The following is a 19738-nucleotide window of genomic DNA, read 5'->3' on the forward strand; positions in this document are numbered from 1 at the left end:
AGCTCTAAATCTCACAGAGGAAAAAAGAAAATGTGTTGAGCCAGCCCTGATGGCCTAGTGGTTAAAGTACGCTGCATTCCACTTTGGTGGCCCTGGTTCAGTTGCCAGCCACTGAAGCACACCACCCGTCTGTCAGTTGCCATGCTGTGGTGGTGGCTCACGGAGAAGAACCCAAAGGACTTACAACTATACACAACTATGTACTGCGGCTTTGGTGGGGTCAGGGGGTGGGGAAGAGAGGAAGATTGGCAACAGATGTTAGCTCAGGGTAAATCTTTCCCAGCCAAAAAAAAAAAAAAAATGTGATTCACAAAATCTTGAACATTTAAATATTATCAATAAAGCAAATTATTCATATCTACCATTATGTTCCCCAGAGATATTTTCTACTGTACTTTCATGAAAAGACTTAGAAGGCATTTTCTCCTAAATAATTTACAGTACCTTAAAAAAAAATCAGTGGTGAACATTGAAAACCCAGGTTATATTATTTGAACTCAGATAAATTTCAAACAGGTGAACATCACTCCTTACAGCTGGGCGTCAGTGAGAAGCTTCAACAGCAACAGCAACATCAACAAATTGAGCAAAGTTTTCTTGCAAACAAAACAAGGAGGTTACCTTGATTCTGCTGGCAGGTAACTGAAGGTATATATTCTTAGTGAGCCCAATGCACCACACAGGACCATTGCAGGTGATGGCTAAAGCTGGGGGGGCATTTTAAAGCCAAATCTCTCTGTTTTCTTCTTTCTTCAGTGTTACAGGTAGCTGTTTTTCTCAAGCTTGTCGCTGTGGATCTTTCTCATGCTTTTACTCAACAACGGAAAGATGAACCGCTGGTTTTCCAGGTTCTTGGCTGTTTCCAAAGCATGCCCATTTTGTTATGAGCGACTCACCTCCTCTTGGCCTGTAGAGCTCTTGCTTAGGCACAAACATCAGAGAATACTGTCTCCTTAAGGAGCTCCTGGGACACTCCTCCAGATTCTTCCTCCTCCTGCCCAGCCTTCCCTAGTGTCTGGAGCCAGGTGGACAGTGATATTTGCACGGCCACATGCACTGACCCGGTTCCTGGAGGCAGAGCTCTGCCGCAGGCAGCCCATCTCAGCTGCTGCCAAAGAACCTTTCACGGACATTGGGTAACTCTGGCTCATCACCACTTTTTGCAATCAAGGTACGAGGCCAGAGGGCCCACAAACACAGAGCATTCTGAACTTGGCTATATCACAAGTAATTTAGAAATTCTTAAGTCCCCAGGCTATAAGAGTTTTTGACACATTCCGCTTTGTCTTTCAGCCATGTTTGCTAATTTCGTTTTCCTTGGTCCTGGTATTGTACGATTCTTACAAGGTGGTTCATGGAATAAAATCGAAAGGGTTCATCAATTGAAAGCTGCAGTTTAGCAAAATGACGGAGCTTCCTAAGAGGCCATGTCAGGAAGAGCTGCCTGAACCAAGATCCATGTCATATTTAATTTACCACTCAAGGTTGGAACGATAACCACAGCGTGCAAAAGTATCAGAAAATGCATGTGTGGGGCTGTGGAAGCGGGTGTGATGACACCCACAGATATTCTCAAAGGAGAGTTTCCCTGGAAGCCTGGGGGCTGCAGGGCTCCTAAGGGAGGGGAGGCTGACCAACCTCAGACATGCTGCTGGGCCAGTCCTCACGGGCCAGCTGTGAGGGAAAACAAATTCTCCCCAGAAACGAGCTGCTCCAGAAAGCTTTGATATTTTATCTATTTTGGACGGAGCGATTCCCATATGGCTCTCACACCTCCCCGTGTGCCTCAGCGGAGTACAGGGAGCACAGCTATCCTCTCTTCCTCGCCGCTCAGGGTCACCAGGATGAACCTGAACAGTGAGTTCGGGGAGGGGCTCCCAATGAGTGGACTGTGTACGAAGTCAAGCGCCCCGGAACACCACACCTCTTGAGTTCTTCTATCAGCTTTCCATCACCCTGATGTTCTTTCTCTGGTCCCTGGGGTCGCCTGCCTCTTCTGGCCGCTGCGGGTCCAGCTCTTCACAGCACTGCATCCCTGGGCGCCTGAGGGCGGACGGCCACCTCCACCGGCAGCGGCTCAGGTTAGCTCCGGGCCGGCAGAGCGGGCACAGGCGGCCCTGAGACCTGTTTCGCTGTGTTTTCCAGACAGATGAGACGGCCAAAGAGATGGATTTCAGCAACGTGCAGCTTTCCTGAAAGACTGGAGCCCCCCGGGCCAACAGGACCCGCAGGCGGCTTTGAGCAACTGCCCGCCACCCAGCCGCGCACGCCTTCCCAGTTAGGCCCTTTATTCGTTACTGTGATGGAAAATAACAGACTACGGCCGTGGTTCTCAAATCTGGCTGGGCAGCACACATACTTGGAGAGCCACTAAAATACAGATTCCTGGGCCGCTCAGAGACTCTGCCGCAGCCCCCTCGGCAAGGCCGGGTCTGGGAGGAAGAGGCTGATAGCTGCTGTCGCGTTCTCCTGGGGGCCAGGTAGAAGCGAGGGCGGCCCTGCAGCCACCGATGGAGTCTCAGAGCAGCGGAGCCGCCCCGGATGAGCTGTGCTGCGTTTCTCCGTGCAACGCATTCTGGTTCCACAAAATGGTGCCTGCCACGTAGTTTGGTTCGAAATTTTCGATTGTCCTGTCCACCGTGGAGGAATGCTGAAAAGTGAATTTACGGCTCCAGTGTGTCCCTGCGAGCACCAGGTACGCGGAAGATACAAACAGAAGCAACGACCTCCAGTTTACCCCCAAAGTAGGGCTCTCCGCTCGTGTCAGCCGCCTCTCTGGCAGGCCTGCTCTGATTTAATCAAATGCAACAATTAGTAGTGGTAAACATGGAGAAAGGCAAATAATTTGATTCACTGGAGTGTAATGGAATAACAGGATTTAAAGCATTTTTAATGCTAAAAATAGCTCAAGAGCCCTCACTTCAGAACTCTTGGCACTTCACACGGTTTTAACCTATCTCCATTTCCCTTCTGTGCTAACATCATGTGGTTTGAAATTTGCTTTCTGCGGTATTTGATTCCATGTGGGTGTTTTTTCCCCATCCATCTTCTTTTTTGTTACTTCAAGGGGAAAACAGCCCTGGGAAAGCTTTTATGCCGTCTGCTATTGTTCTGCATTTGGGTGAAAAAGTACATGCTTAATCTGGGCCGTAAGACCAGGACGAATGGCAAATTCCACAAGCTTTAAAATCTTTGTTAAAAATGCCAAAGTAAACGACCTCCGGTCTACAAAACCAACAGAACACAGCCCTACCCGCTGCTCTCTCAGGTCTCGACAGGCTGCACGCTTCCAGGATCCACCCAGGGTCTGAGCCTGATAAATCCTAGGAAAGGAGCTGTCTCGTCTGCACCCCTTGGAGAGCCCAGGCAATGAGGCTTCACAGGCACAGCCACAGGATGCCCTAGCGCCGTGTGTGTGCTTACGCTTTAAAAAAAATGTTGCGGTGAAATACACGTAACACAAAATTTACCATCTGAGCCATTTTTAAGGGTACAGTTCGGTGGCATTAAGCACGTTCACAATGCTGTGTAATCATCACCACCTTCCATCTCTAAACATTTTTCATCTTCCCAAACTGAAACTCCGTCCATTAAACCACCACTCTCTATTTTCCCGTCCTTTCCCAGCCCCTGGCAACCTCCATTCTACTTTCCGTCTCTACGAATTTGATGACTCGGTACCTCGTGTAAACGAAATCATGTGGCGTTTGTCCTTTTATGGCTGCCTTATTTCATTTAGCACAATGTCGTCAGGGTTCATCCATGTTGCAGCACGTGTCCAAATTTCCTTCCTTTTTGTGGCTGAATGATATTGCAGTGTATGGATGGACCACAGGTGCTTAAGCGTTTAATTCTACAAATGATGAAAATAATTCTCTTCAGCCTGCCAACATGTCCAGGATTCCACACTCATTTTCAATAAGTTCAAACTGGCTACACAAATTGTCCAGCAGAAGGCCCACCACGTGGAAACAAGGGCCCATCCACCCTCCTCAGGGCCATGGCTTGGAACCTGGCATCAGAGTACCCCAAATTCTAGGTTGGGAGAGAGCCTGTGTGAAGAGCACCAGAGTGTTGGGTGCTCCCCGCCTTGACCGCATTGCAGGGCTGCGAGAACCCTTGCAGAAAACCCATGTCTCACTTTATTGTACTTTTATCTTTTAAAATCGTAACTGCTGTATAAGAATTCCCAGTTTCTCTGGAAGCAGAGACCACGTCTCTGGCTTGTGTAAGGCAATGCGGGGTGCTCGGTACCCAGCAAATTCAGTGCACTTCATCTTTGTTGCACTCCATTGTGTGGTCTGAATCCACCACTCGTCTCTAGTCGGTCCATCAAGAGTTGATTACATACTTAAAAGGGCCCTCTGGAAAAAGCCCTCCAGAAGCCCCTCCCATTTTTCAGGGTCACTGAAAGGTGAACCCATTTTCGTCCTCAAGTACTTTTTGAGCCCTATAATGCCATAGACAGTTCTGACGAGGAGGAGCAGAGCAGGCACAACACTTAAGTAAGCGACGGTGGTTGGGATTTCTGAGCTTGCTTACACCATCCATTGCATCGGTCCGGCAGCCCTGCTTACTGTGTAGACCAAAACCCCTCCTCAGAGGAGTCCCCACGGAATTATTATAAATTAAACATTTTATAAGCTCATAATTCTAAAATGGCTTTAGAGAGGGCATTAAAAAGTGAAATGGTGTTTGAACAAAATGTGAAGAATAGGATAAAACATAGAGTCTTAAAGGACAATGTAGCTGAGTTGGTATATGTTGTGGGTGTTATTTTGTGTGCATATTTCCATTAACTCTGCAATTTGGAGACAGATAGAAAACAGGGATATATTTATACAGTACTCTTGTGAGATTTAATATTGTATTGAGAAAATGAACCACATGGCAAAATTCTATTTTTTTTTTAAAGATTTTATTTTTTTTCCTTTTTCTCTCCAAAGCCCCCCAGTGCATAGTTGTCTATTCTTCATTGTGGGTCCTTCTAGTTGTGGCATGTGGGACGCTGCCTCAGCGTGGTTTGATGAGCAGTGCCATGTTCGCACCAAGGATTCGAACCAACGAAACACTGGGCCGCCTGCAGCGGAGTGCCTGAACTTAACCGCTTGGCCACAGGGCCAGCCCCCAAAATTCTTAAGATAGGGCCAGCCCCTGTTGCCTGGTGGTTAAGTTCGGCATGCTCTGCTTCAGCGGCCCGGCTTCGGACCTACACCAGTTGTCAGTGGCCATGCTGTGGTGGCAACCCACATACAAAAAGAGGAAGATTGGGAACAGATGTTAGCTCAGGGCAAATCCTCCTCAGCCAAAAAAAAAATTCTTAAGATAGATATCTTCATTCTTCATTGTGTATTCTCAAAGAGATTTTAATTGGCATCTGTTTATTTGTTAATTTTTTTGTGCACTGAACCAGAAGGTCCGCAGTACCTACTGCAACATAGTCTGCCAGTCACAACACATATGCAGATGAATAACTCCATCCCTGCCTCAGGAGACAGATACAGCCATCACACAATGCCACAGAAGCACCAAGGTGGTGGGGTTAGGGATCAGGGAGGGCTTCCTGGAGGTGGTGACTCAGTCTTGGGTAAGTAGAGCTGGTTGACAAGAGAACACTCACAAAGCTCTGTGAGAAGCTCTGGGCTTCTCACCCAGTGTTTAGCCAATGAGCCAAAAGCAGTCATTGAAGGCCCACCATACTGAGGATGGCCACTAGGTATTAGATGTTTCTAGAAACTATTCCTTTTAAAAAAGGAATTTATACATAGCCTCAGCAGGGAAAGTAAGATAGGGAACAAATATTAGCAAAACCCCAGCAAATGACAACTATCCACCATTTATGTGGCTCCTCCAGTGTGCCCTGTTTTGGTGCTTTAAATCCATTAAGGTTCCTCCCCAAACAATATAAAAGTTTGTTATTGTGATGTCATTTTACAGCTGAGAAAACAAGGCCAGAAAGGTTAGATAACAATGGATCATAATGGCTAAAATGAGATGGCCTCTGAGGTTCCAGGCACCGTTCCAGGTACTTTAAAATATTTCATCTTATTTCATCATGTTAGTGACCCTCTGACCCCTTTATCCAGATGAGGAAACCGAGGCACAGAGAGACTAAGTGACTTGCCCATGATCACCAGATCACCAGTGAAGGGCAGAATCCACACTCCTGACCATGAGACCATCAGTGGTCCATGTTCTTTCAGCCGGAGAAAGCAAACTGACGAGCCTCTTCCACAAAACAGATGTACTTGATGGTGACTGATTTCAGCATAAGTTAATTCTTCACTGCTCAAGCTAGTGCTTTAAAAGAAGAGCTCCTCTGGTGCCATTAAGTGCTATTTAACTTTACTAAAATATTGTTTTATACGTTTGTTGTTGTTTTATTTCCAAGACTGTCAGCTGCTTGAAATGTGCACTTGCAGTGGTTGTGGAAACAGACAGAGGCAAGACATCTGCCTTCCCCCGAACGGTCTGAAGTTGAAGACCTATTCCAGGGTGGAGGAGGGCTCCTGATGGAGCAGGGAGACTGTTAAGTGTCTAAATTAAGTGAGGGTTTCCCAGGGCAAGTTACTAATTGTCTTTGAACATGCAGAAATGCATTTCTAATGTTTCAAAGGGCAAATCCTGACCAGGCTGAGGAAAAGAGGCAGCTGTCAGTGGAGCAAGGCTGGAGCTGGCGAGGTATGAGTGTGGGCGATGAGGAGGGAACGCATGGATGCAGGATGCTCTAGGAAAGAGCTGAGGGGATGATGAGCCTAGTGCAGGGCCTCAGAGCAGGGCCAGCGAACTCTTTCTTTAAAGGGACAGATAGTAAATATTTTCCTTTTTGCAGGTCATTGTGCAAAAGCAGCTATGAATGGGCATGGCTGTGTCCCAATAAAACTTTATTTACAAAAATAGGCTGTGGGTTAGATGTGGTCCACAGGCTGTAGTTTGCTGACCCCTGTCTTAGAGCATGGTTGAAAGGAGGCAACAGGAGGCCTGGGGCAGCGTGGCAGGACAACCAGACTCATCTGGGAGGAGGCTGCCAGAACAGCAGTGACAAAGCAGCCAAGTGTCATTGCTCTTGGGTCTGAATGATACAGGACCTGACTCTTCCAAAGTCCAAGGTGCCACTAAAGGCCACACAGCTCAATCCAGAGGCAAAAAAGGGAAGAGCTGACTCCTCACAGGAATCGTCACCTGGAGGGGTCTGAAGCAACAGCATTTGCCACAACCACATCTGTTGGTGTCCGTATAGCCCTCCTGCTGTAGTACTGATTGGGGGTGTGTTCAACAACAGAGGACATGGAAGAAGGGGCCTTTCCATGCCATCCTTGGGTTGAAGAAGTGAGCAGAGAAGGAGGTGTCTGCTAGAGGCAAGATGGGGCCTCTTGGCCTTCACAATACAGAACATTTGTTAACTGCACAGGTTTGACTTCCGGGATCTTGGACAACCTCCTGCTGAAGTCAACTAAACATGAAGGACAAAAGGATAGAAAACATCTGAATGACTGCTGGGCTGATAAGAAAAGGAGGGGTCTATATAGGCCAAACAGAGTGGCCTGAGGTCCTGGGAGTAAACAAGGCTGAAGCGAGGTTCTCCCAGGAAATGGACCCTGGTGACCTCACGCTTTGATACGATGCTGTGTGGGAGGAGGCAGAAGGGGAGATAAAGCACGTCCATGGTAGAAGGCCAGTGAGAGACCCTTGCATAAAGCTCAGACCTCACAGGAGGGCATGCTCAGTGTAAATGGGAAAGAGAAGCAGACCTGCTCACAGGGAAGAGACAGGAAGGAATCTGTCTTTTTCAACCCCAAGGGAAAAATAATCTCCCCCAAAGAGTCATAACCACAGGGTGGTCTCACACAGGTTTCAGGCCCGAAATCCAACTGCGTGGTTTGAGAATCCATGAGAGAGAATTTAAAGTGGTTTCAGGTTGACGGCACTCAGGCACACAGCAGAACAAACACAAATCCTCTTTAGAGGAAAGTAACTTTAACCCAGGCTTCAAAAATTTTTCACAGATCAAGTGCCAAGGAATATGAGCCCAGTCAATATTCAAAAATGTGCAAGGAAAAAGGACACTATGAACAAGATCCTGCAGAAAGAACAGAGAGCAAAATCAGATTCACAGTCATTTCAGATGTTGGAAGGATCATATGTAAACTAAAAAATAAGTATGTTTAGTATGTTTAAAGATATGAACAGAAGGCTTGAAAATGAAAGCAAAGACCAAGAAACCATGACCAAACAATTTTGAAATTTTGACAAAGAAAAAAGAATAAGAATCTAGTAACTTAAACTTAAAAACTCAAAAGACTGGTTAAGTTGAGACACAGGTGGAACAAGAATCAGTAAAATCTAAGGCAGATCTGAAGAAATTGTCCAGATTGTGGAACAGAGAGACAAAAAGATAGAAAATATAAAAGGGAGTTTAAGAGACAGAGGGCACAGTGAGGTCTAACAGACAGAGATCTAATACATGTCAAACTGGAGTTCTAGAAAAAGATATTGGAGGGAATGGGGAACAGGAAATAGTCAAAAGAAAAATTTCCAAAATTTAGGAAAAACGTGACTCCTTAGACTCAGGAAGCCGGATGATCTCAAGTGAAATAAATAAAAACATATCTACTGCTAGAGGTAATCACCATAAAATTGCAGATTACCAAAGAGAAAAACATCATCTGAAATGCAGCCAGAGAAAACATTGATCATCTAAAGGGAACAGCAGCTGGAGGTGCCAGACTTTGCAGGCACAACAACGGAAGCCAGACGACAGGAAAATAATAACTTCAATGTGCTGAGAGAACATAACCACTATCTAGAACTGTATACTTCAAAAATATCTTTCAAGAACTAAGATAAAATAGAGACATTTCAGATGAAGGGAAAAGAGGAGCTCCTACTAACAAACTCTCACCAAACTGAATTCTAAATGATATCCTTCAGATGAAGGGAAATTATCCCAGGTGGGAGTTCTGAAGGGCAAGAAGAAATGGTGGAAAAAGATAGTGTGCTTTATAAAACAATAATAATAAGGACTCATTTAGGGTGCAAAAAATATGGAACAAAAATGCTGGATAATAATAGCATGTAAGGAATAAATCATTCTAAGGTCCTTGTGTTTTGGGGGAAGAAGAAAAATATTATTAATATAGAACTCTGTTAAGTATTTATGTTAAAATACTAGGGTAATCATAGAGATTATGAATTCAAATTAGAGGGGAAAATGTAATGAAAAGAAAAAGAAAAATCCAAAAGAAGGCAGAAAAAGAGGAAAAAAGAAGCAGAAAAAGTGGGACAAATACCAAGTATAATATAAAATATTTCAGTAATCCTAATAAGTGCATGGATTCATCTCTCCAGTTAAAAAAAAAATGATTATCAGACAGAATCTTTTAAAATCCAGCAAGTGTTGTTTATAAGAAATGTATCTGAGATGTAAGGACAGAAAATAAGATTAAAAGGAGGAAAAACAAATACTAGGTAAAAAATAACAAAAGAAATCTGATGTACCTCTATTAATATCAGACAGACAGACATTAAGGAAATAAGCATAACTAGAGATAAGAGAGGGTCACAAAACATGGATCAAAGTTTCAATTCACTTGGAAGAGAAAATAATCCTAAACTTGTACGCACCTAACAATACAGCCTCAAAATACATAAGGCAAAAATGTACTGAACCACTAGGAGAAACTAACAACTCCTCTACTGAAGTCAAAACTTTCTGACATGTTTCATAAATGATATATTGGGCAATACAACAATTAGTTAGGATAGATGAAATTAAACAGCACAGATCTAACGGACATATTTGGAATATTGCACCCAATAGTGGGAGAATAAACATTCTTTTCAAGCACACAACAAAGAAATATTGACCATCGAGGAAGCTGCTTTTTTAGGTCAGAGCACACCATTTTTCAGTGCTCCTAACAGAGGTTCTGGAGCAACCATTTCAAATTCAACTAGTTGTTGGGTGATCAGATATTATACTGGTTACAAAATTAATTAATTGATCTGTAAATGATTGCCTTTAGAATGATGTGCCTTATGTCACCAAAGAGAACAAGCACTGTTTTCCTCCCTCACACTCAGCTCCCTGGACTCAGCTCTCATCTCCCCCAAAGCAAACAAGAAACAGTATGGAAGCTACAACCAAAATGACCATTGAGAATCTAGAGAAAAGATTTATTTCATCCAAAATTCGAAATGGATGATGACTTGCTAGCAGCTAGAATGTAAGTACAATGACAGCAAGAATCTTTGTTGTGTTTAAAGATGTATGGCACATAACAGCACTTGATAAATACTTTTCAATGATTGGATGCGTAAATGAACAGAGATGATACTCCACTACCAGATGTCCTCTTGCCTTTCCTTGTGGCACTGTAATAATTCTGTAATATTTTGTGGTGTATACAGACACGCATCGCTTAACAACGGAGATACCTTCTGAGAAATGCGTTAGGGGATTTCACCACTGTGCGAACATCACAGAGTGTACTGAAAGGGAACAAAATTTGCCACCCCAAAATGTGTCTCTTTAACTTGAGGATTATTTGGGGCTGATTATTTTTAAGAAACTCAGAAAGTTTTCCTTGTTACCTCCCCCTTAACTGCCTAAAAGAATTTAGATAAAAAAACCCGTCTCAGGAAGTGAGCTCTCACCTTAGCGTAACATGAACTAGGTAGTGGACAGAGAGGAATCTAGAAAAGCCTGTTTGTTGGGCTCCCCTCTGTATTCTTCTGCTTCTGCGTGGCCAAACATTTGTTTTCCAAATATTTGCTCCTCCTCCCCCACCTGTGAATTGCCTTCCTTCCCTTTGAAGTCCCTGACTCTTCCCACCCCCAACATCTTGTCTTTAGCTGAGAATGGTATTTAAGGTGCAGGCTTAGGCAGTTTTGGTGAGTTACTCAGTTTCCATGGGTTTCTCCCAGGAAATGTATATGTATACATGTCATTGAACTTTTGTTTGTTTTCCTACTGCTAATCTGTCTCATGGCAACTTAATTCTAGACCAGCCAGAAGAATCTAGAACAGTAGAGGAAAATTTCTTCCTCCCCTACAATACTTACACAAACCTAGATGGTATAGCTTACTACACACCTAGGCTACATGGTACTAATCTTATGGCACCACTGTCATATATGTGGCCTGTCCTTGACCGAAACATTGTTATGCAGTGCATGACTGTCTTCTGTTTGGCAAGTGAGTAACCTAATCATCCTGCCTTCAGGTTCAGACATGATATTTCAGAAAGAAAGCACACAGCATCTGTGTTAACCAGGTTAACTCTATCAGACTGCTGGACAAAGAGATGCCTTGATGGAAATATCTGGGCCTGCTGCTGGGGATAAAGCCTGCTGGGAAAAGCAGAAGGGGGCTGGAGAAAAGGAAAATGAGCTCAGCTCTACTGCCCTAGTATTTTTCTTGCAGGGAGGGGAATGAAATCACACTGTAAACAAGTGACTCATGCACGGCCCGCTCCTGACAAACTGTGTCAGGAGTGTCAAGGAGAAAAGCAGAAGATAAACAGGAATCCTTTGCACTGATCAGTTGTTCTCTTTTCCTGTCTCTGGCCTCAACTCCTTTGTCACACTGCTCATTCCGGTTCTAATCCTTCGGCCCTAACTGATGGCACAGTTAGGTTCCAGCTGTGTGTGTGGTTAGACAGCAGGAATCAACGCCAGGCCATGGGGAGAGAAACTGTCCATTCATAAGGGGAAGAGGTGAGCATGAACACTGATGACGGGGTGGCAGGTCACTCTGTGGAGTTAGGCTGGGGATTGGGTCACAGGCAGCAAAAAGGCAGGAATAAGCAGACATCAGGGTCAGAGTCTAGGCAAGCGTATAGGATGGTTAACAATTTTAGCTGGAGGCAGCTCAAGGTCTCCTTCTGCAGCACTCCTCCAGGTCTGGCCTTCTGGGAATTAAACAGTCTTGGTCCAAACAGAAATGTCCTTGTTCCCAATGTCGGCAGTTGTCCTTCCTGGACAGGGCACCTTTGGTTTCTAAGTTAAGTAGGAGCACGACCTCTTGCATGTGAGTTGAAGATTCAGTCAACACCACCAAGCACCTGCAACTGCCCCTTTTTAAAATTCTTCTCTGAAATAGGGTCAAGCATTGGGTTTTTGACTTGGCGTTTGTCTGTTCAAGAGCTCGCCTTCTTATTTTGATTAGTGTCATTGCGGTGATTGACAGGACCAGGTTACCCGAGTTGAGCAGAGGTGTCGTACAAAGTAGAACATGCTAGTAGTCACTGGTCAGGGAAGCAAGTGAATCATGTAAGCTGCCTACAGGCCAACTGTGGGTAGAAAGTCACAGCTGAAGAAGACAATAGCAGCTAAGTAGAGCCTTAGCACCATTTGAAGCAGACAGAAGGCCAGGCTGTGTCCCCAGTGCAGTGGGAAGTTTGAAAGTCTGTGCAAAGGATCACACTGGATTGGACAGGCAAAACAGCATTCTTCCTCACCAGGGACTGCCAACATCTTGGCACAGAGAACAGGGTTTTAGTTGGGTTCAGGGTTGTTATGTCCAAGAATATTCTGGTTCAACTATTACTCTGTATTAGTGGTTTTCAAGACGTGGCCCTGTGATCCCTGGGGAGCTCATGACCTTTTCAGGGGGTCCACAGAGTCAAAACTATTTTCACAATAATACTAAGACATCATTTGTCTTTTTCAATCTCATTTTCTCAAGAGTTTGGGGTGGAGTTTCCCAGAAAATACTACGTGTGATATCTGCCTTCTATTAAGCCAGACATTAAAGAGATTTGCAAAAACTCAAGCAACGCCTCTCTTCTCACTAAATTATATTGTTTTGGGAAACATGGCTATTATTTTTATGTTAGAATGCAATACATTTATTATTGTTATTTTAAAATAAATTAATAATTGTTTCCAATTGCCCTCAGTTTTAATTTCTAAGATGGTAAATATTCACAGATACAAGCCACACAAACAAAAGTTCTGGGATTCTCAACAGTTTTTAAGAATGTATAGAGGTCCGGAGAGCAACAAGTTTGAGAACTGCTGCTCTATATTTTCACCATAAATCCTTGGTTACAGGCCCTGAGAGTGACCTTAAACACTTAGTAGCCGCTTTACAGAATAAGGGAGTGCTGTGCCACGGTTTTTGGTTATGTAGATATCCGAGCCATGCAGATGACTTGACAACCATTTTCCCATGTCACTTTCCTTCTGTCTCAGAAATGGCTCCATCATTTTAAAGGCAGACATTTCAGCCATGTGTTCTAAAGAAGGGTTCTCCTGGAATTATTTATTCCAGGGAGCTGTTGGCTGATTAAATAGGAACTTAACTCTCAGCTCATCTCCACAATATGCTGTAGAGGCTTTATTTATTTCTTCTTAGGGAGCACAGAGTCGTCTTATATCACAATATTTTGGAAAATATCAAGTGAATTTGTGAGCAATTTAGATATACTCCTGCTATTTTATCTTGATGGACTACCAGGTATAGAGTTTAAGGTAACTTGATAATTACTAAAAGAATAACCAAAAAATATTGAGCTGACATTCAGCTGAGCCCTCTTTCCTCTCGTCACATTTTATTAAGCACAATAACTACACACAAATCAACAAGTCAGAAAAGATAAACGGTATCCCACATGTTTATAACTTCCGTAGAAATATCATGCTAAATCATAATAATCTAAGTCAACCAAATTCCCACTGTCTAGTTTCTGATATTTCAAGTGCAAGACACAGCCCATCTTGACAAGATCTCAGCACAGCATTTCCACAACTAGACCAGTCTTGACGTAGTAGAAATGTTTTCATTCATTCATTTCAGGCAATTCCTCAGTGCTGAGTTGTGTTGGGCTCAGATTAGGCAGTGTGACAAATTAAAATGTGCTTCAGGTCCAAAGCTTGCCTTCAGAGAGCATTTAGTCTATGAGAGAGGGATGGACAGCAATAATCACACTACAAAGTGGAATCTAGGGAGTTCTATATGAATTATACACATAAAAGGTGCTACAGACGGAAGAGACTCAAATAAGAATGGTCAAAATGGCAAAGATATAAAATATTTGAACAGAAAACATTTCTTCACTGTTGTGTGAAAGTGGCCCAGCTGTGTTTACATATGCAACCTGTTAGTGCCCACAATTTCCCATTCCTGTATTTAGACTAGTAAGAGGAAAGATAGAAAAGCTATTTAAAGTCCTTCACATACCATTCTGACCCATTAGAAATACTTCCCCCATCAGAAGCTAGTGCCGGGCTTCATATCCCCTGAGGGCGTTGAAAAAAAGGAGCCGATCCACTGAACCCAGGGTGCAGATGTGTGGGCCCAGGGGCAGCACCGCTCTGTTATGAGCATCTTTCTACCTGCCAGGGTCTCTCCCTCTGAGACACAATCAATAACCCACGAAGGGGCTGGTGGGTAAGTGCATGGGCCTATCATCAAACCAACCAACCAGCCAACCAATCAACCAACCAACCAACTAACCAAGTGTGGAAAAGGAAGCAGAGTCAGGTAGGTGTGGTCCTCTCTTGCTTGAATAAGACTAGTGTGACTGACCGGCAAGTTGCATTACTTGTGTGTGGTACTCAGACACTTGGGATGAATGATCGTTGTGTTAAGTGTCTACCAGCTGCAAACTAGTTCCTCTTGCTCTCTCTCTTATTTTGAGGGGATGCTATTTCAAGGTAGGCTTTCAGAGGCATCAGATAACCAGACAGACTGGTGGCTGCTGTAATTATACTGCTCTGAGTGACCTATGGTCCCTGATAGAAGAGTGAATACACATCCTTCCTCATTGGAGAGGACGCCCCCCCCATAACAAGGCCAGGCTTACTCCTTTGTGATCCAATAAGACTCTTTTGCTAACAACTCTACAAGCAGTGGTTATCAATGCTGATAAAAGGCAGTGTAAGGAGAGAGTCACATGGGTCCCGACAGCTGCCATTTCTAGTGTGGTGAGGACACAAAATGGGATCTGTACACAAGTGACCCCAAAAAAGGAGGCTCTGAGCACTGTTGGCACTTCTGTCCATAGATCTTCTGGCCAAACTGACTATTTGCAGAAACCAGACACCATACATATTTCAGGTGTTGTGAAAAAGGAGCAGTGAGTGTGCCAATTTGCTAAAAAATAATGCCTATGGAAAATGTAAAAAACCTGAGCAGAGAGGGACCTGCAAACCTCCTCTCTTGGCCTACCAAGGATTCAAGAAGGTTACAGAAAGGAGAATGCTGGGATAGGAGCTGTTGGGCCATCTGCCGCTTCCCCATGACCAACCCCCAACAAGTCCAGCTGACAGCACCGCCCTGGCATCGCACTAGCTTTCCAGCCGGCTCCCACGTTGCCAGGCTACAGTTAACGCCAGTCTTTGATTTGAAATAGAAATTAAAGTAAGAGGCACTGAAAGCTCCGAACTTAGCTTTTCAAACAAAAGCAAAAGTTAAAAGCGGCCCCACGAACATCAGTAAAACCAGCTGTTTCTGATTTAGAGGCAAAAATAACTCAGTAAACATTAGCAAAAATGCCAAAACAAACAACATCCATATCTACTGAGATGACTGAACTTAAGGCATGGGAGCCAGAGCCCTTTCTTACGGTCTGAAGAGCAGGTCTGTGTTTGTGAAGCATGCATGTGCTTAGCAGCACTCGGACTCCGGCCTTCCTTGGTTGGTGCATCCTCTTCTTCCAGTCTTTTCCTTTCACCCATCTGATGGGTTGTGGGAATGGCGTGATTATAGTCTCCTTATCATGGATTCTTTATCTGCCTTCCATTTTCAATAATCCCTTGTCAATCTTAATTTTGAGATAATGTATTTTTTGATAGCAAACATTTTAAGTACTACATATATACATATACAAATACAGTCGTGTGCCACATAACCACATTTCAGTCAATGATGGACTGTATATATGACGGTGGTATGGTAAGTTAGTACCATATAGCCTGGGTGTGTAGTAGGCTATACCATCTAGGTTTGTGTAAGGACACTCTATGATGTTGGCACAAAAATGAAATCTTCTAACGGCGCATTTCTCAGAACGTATCTCCATCGTTGAGTGACGCATGACTGTATATGCATACGTATATGCACACACACACATATATTCTTTTTTTTTCTTAACACATACATAGTTCTGTATAGATCCCTTGACCCAAAAAAAGTGACAATTACTGTTGACGTCTTTCCCAGTCTATTGGGGTTGGGTATTCATGGGGTGGTGCAGAGAGGAAATCTGTTTACACTCCTTGATAAATGGATCAAGGGCCAGTTCAAAAAACATGCCCCAAAGCTTTGAAATATGTTGTGAAAATGCCAAGCACTTGCCAAGAGTTGCAAAAAGAAAACAGGGCAGAATGCAAGCGTAAAGAACAAGCTATTCTAGCCAGTAAGGCCTGATGCAAAACTTGGAGAAGAGCCTCCCATATGTGGTCGAATCTCAGCTTCTCAGACATGCGTCTCCAGCCCTGGCCTCTCCTCCGAGTCACAGACTCCTGCCTCCACCCGCACCTCCACCTCACTGCCTGGCCGTCACAGAACCCTCTAGTTTCACATGCCCCAGTCGGAACTTGGGATCTTCTCTGCCAAAGGTGCTCCTTCCCTCCCTTGTCTTTCTTATTTCAGGAAACGACACCCCCATTTTCCCCCTCTGTCATTCCCCACATCCCACCATCACAACTCTGTCAGTTCTAGCTTCAAACTCTACCTTAAATCCACCCCCATTTTCGCCTGCACTGTCACTATCTAGCCTAAGCCAGCAGACTGAGCTACAGCCAAGAGTTCTCCAAGGGCCTCCCTCACTCAGCTCTTGTCTCGCCCCTCAATGCACTCCTCCACAGCAGCCACAGTAATATTTTCAAAATGCCAATCAGATCAGGCCACTGTCTAGCTCAGAGCCCTTGAGTCCACTGCTCTCCACGAAAAGGAAGCAGGCTGATTCCAGGGCTGGAGCAGGCAAAGGACAGGATGAGCCAGGAACAGCTTCCTGTGCCAGAAAGTAAGACGTGCTCAAAGAATGGTGGGGACACGTAAAAAACCAGCTCAAAAGGGCTCTCACTGGCCAAACCTGGGACAATCTGAGCATCGAAATTATGATTATAACCCAGAGAACAAAACAGGAATCCGTGAACCCATACTGATAGAAAGGAATGAGTGGAATAATGAATAGGGGGAAAGGAAAGCTCCTCTTCCAGGAAACTGCCAACTAATACATGTAGCAGGGATGAAGGAATTCAAAATTTGCCATATGGCAACCACCATAGTAATGACTGTTTCAAGCAAGAAGCATCAGTGGATACTAAAACTAGTGAGGGAATGCTTGAGGAGAAACAGTATATTCATCTAGCCTCAAAATAGCTTTTAACACTTATTAATTAAAAGGAAAAAACAGTTCAGTGGAGAAACCTGGCCAACACCGCCTTAATCAAGTGATCAGAGTTACCATCACTAGTAACGGGACCAATCGACAGCACAGTCTTTGGATAGATTGCATCACTCTGTTTATTCCTGCCAAAACAGTCTGAATCTAATCATTAGGACACATCAGACAAACCCAAATTGAGGGTCATTCTATAAAGTAAATGACCTGTAATCTTCCAAAATGTCTAGGTCATGAAAAACAAGCGAAGACTTAGGAATTGTCCCAGATGGAAGAGAAACTGAATGCAACATGTGACCCTGGATTGGATTCTGGACCTATCAGGGACACAAGTGGGACAATCTGTGGAATTTCAATAGGGCCTGAGGATTAGAAGGAAATGCTGCATTGATGTTCACTGCCTTATTTTGATGATTGTACTATGGATATATGGGAAACTTCCTTCAGCATCGTATCGCCACTCACCTTCAAATGGCTTAGTAAAAAATAGTACCATGTATATAAATAGGGAGTATGACAAGGCTAGTGCAATGAAATGTTAATGGGAATTCTTAGTGAAGAGTATAAAGAGCTAGTTGTACTGTTCCTGTGACTTTTCTCTGAGTTTGAAATTATTTAAAAAAATAAGTTAAAACAAACAAACCAACCTTCACTGTTTTCCCATTACACTTAGGACAAAATGCTAAAAAAGCAACATCAGGCCCTTGGTAACTGGTCCCACCATAACTCTAATTACCCCGTAGGTCACAGTTCCATCTCCCCTGCTGAAAGGCCTTTACATATGCTGTGTCCTCTGCTTGGAAACTCCACCTTCTTTGTGTCACTGCCCCATTCACGTCACTTCTTTAGAAAGGCCACCCTCGGCCCTTAGACTGGATCAGAGCCCCCGGCATGATGTGACATTCTGCATTGATTTATGGGATCTTTCGTTTAATGCCAATCTCCCCTACTAGTCTATAAGCTCAGAGTTTTACTGGTTTTCCTCACCTTCGGTTCCCAGGGCACAGTTTCTGGAAAAAAGAAGCCACTCAATAGCAATGAGTGGATTTTTATTTTACTCTAGCACCTTATTTTCTCGAGACCTTGGTCTCGCCAACCTTACTTAGTTTTACCAAATATGTTACCATGTAGGAAAACTAGCCCACGGAGGTGACGGGGCTGCTATATTTAAATCCAAATAAACAAGACTGAATGAGTACACTGACACGTAAAATGATGACCCTTAATGACTTAGAACAACCGATGCTGTAATTAGAACTATTTTCATAGTACCGAGGTGATTAAAAAAAAGTTAAGTAAGGACTAATTAATTTCACATAATAGTCACACTGGGACCTGCTGTGAGATCTGATGTTAATGATGTATTTTTCTGTAATTAGGTTTTATGTGCAGTCCTGGGCGCTCCCTACCACCTTCTCCTGAATTGCTCCTGGATCAGCATGCCTAACTCTTCCAGCCCCACCTACGCCTGTCAGCCCAGCCTTGCCCGAGAGGCAAGGGAAAAAAAAGAGAACTGGAAACACATACCCATGTGTCCAACTTTAGTTTGACAATGCTTTCTTTGCTCAGAGAGGAAATTAAAGTAATTAATGGAAGCAAGAGTGTATTTTGGAAGTAGTGTGTTGCTCTCGGTTAATTTTTAAAAGCATGAAGCAGAGGACAAAAGGGAGAAAGACAATATTCAATACAGAGAAGATCCAAGTTCAAGTCTAACCACTGTCACCACTTAGTAGCCCAGCAAATCACGTCCTTCCTCCAGGCCTCACTTTCTCTAGGTCACAGTCTGCAAACGTCCAGCCCTGGAAGGCAGAGGCCGAGTCAGATATGCATGACTTTCATGGAGAGAAGAACTGTCAGTTACAGCAAAAGCCTCAATAGGAAGCAAACGAGAACAAACCCGTGCCCTTGCCCCGTCACTCAGCCCTCACCTCTTTGTCGAGGCCCATCGTGCAAACATAGTGGTTAACACTGAAAAAAGCTTGTGTTCTTAAAGACTGCATCGCTTCCTTCTCTTGAGTACCAATTTTTTATTCCAGATTCCTGAAGAAAAGGATGTTTCAGAACCAACTTTCCAACTTGCCTGTAACAGATACAGGCCAAATACACAATGTTAGGGCAACAGACTTGTTCTTCTATGCAAGGAGGGAGGTAGCTTGAGTTCTCGAAAAAAGATGCAAGGGAGACCACGTGTTATAGATAACACATTATGCACGAGTGGTTGTTTTAGTGGGACAAAGTAGAGTCCCCTTGCTGAAGGGAAGCTAACTTGCAGTGAAGTGTGGCCTGCCCACGGCAGCACCTGCAGCCCAGGCCCGCAGGAGCACATGCTCACAGCCACTTGGTCAGCTTCCACTCGTGGAGGCAGTGCCTTTCAATATTAGAAC

The 19738-nt window shown here is 44.0% G+C and overlaps 1 protein-coding gene across 3 annotated transcripts in view; it reads right to left on the reverse strand.

The window, feature by feature from the left end:
• NPAS2 (neuronal PAS domain protein 2) overlaps positions 1–19738 on the reverse strand; it is a 158484-nt gene that overhangs the window by 109858 nt on the left and 28888 nt on the right. Inside the window, exon 1 of one of the 3 annotated variants that reach the window (XM_070511610.1) lies at positions 622–831. The exons of 1 other annotated variant lie outside the window; for it this stretch is intronic. In XM_070511610.1, the coding sequence (XP_070367711.1) occupies positions 622–689 (68 nt within the window). In that variant the 5' untranslated portion in view covers positions 690–831. Of the gene's footprint in view, positions 1–621; positions 832–19738 lie in introns of those variants that run through there. One more of the 3 variants, XM_070511611.1, reaches the window with a different exon arrangement.

Source organism: Equus asinus, chromosome 6 (genome assembly GCF_041296235.1).
Source record: "Equus asinus isolate D_3611 breed Donkey chromosome 6, EquAss-T2T_v2, whole genome shotgun sequence".
NCBI lineage: Eukaryota > Metazoa > Chordata > Mammalia > Perissodactyla > Equidae > Equus > Equus asinus.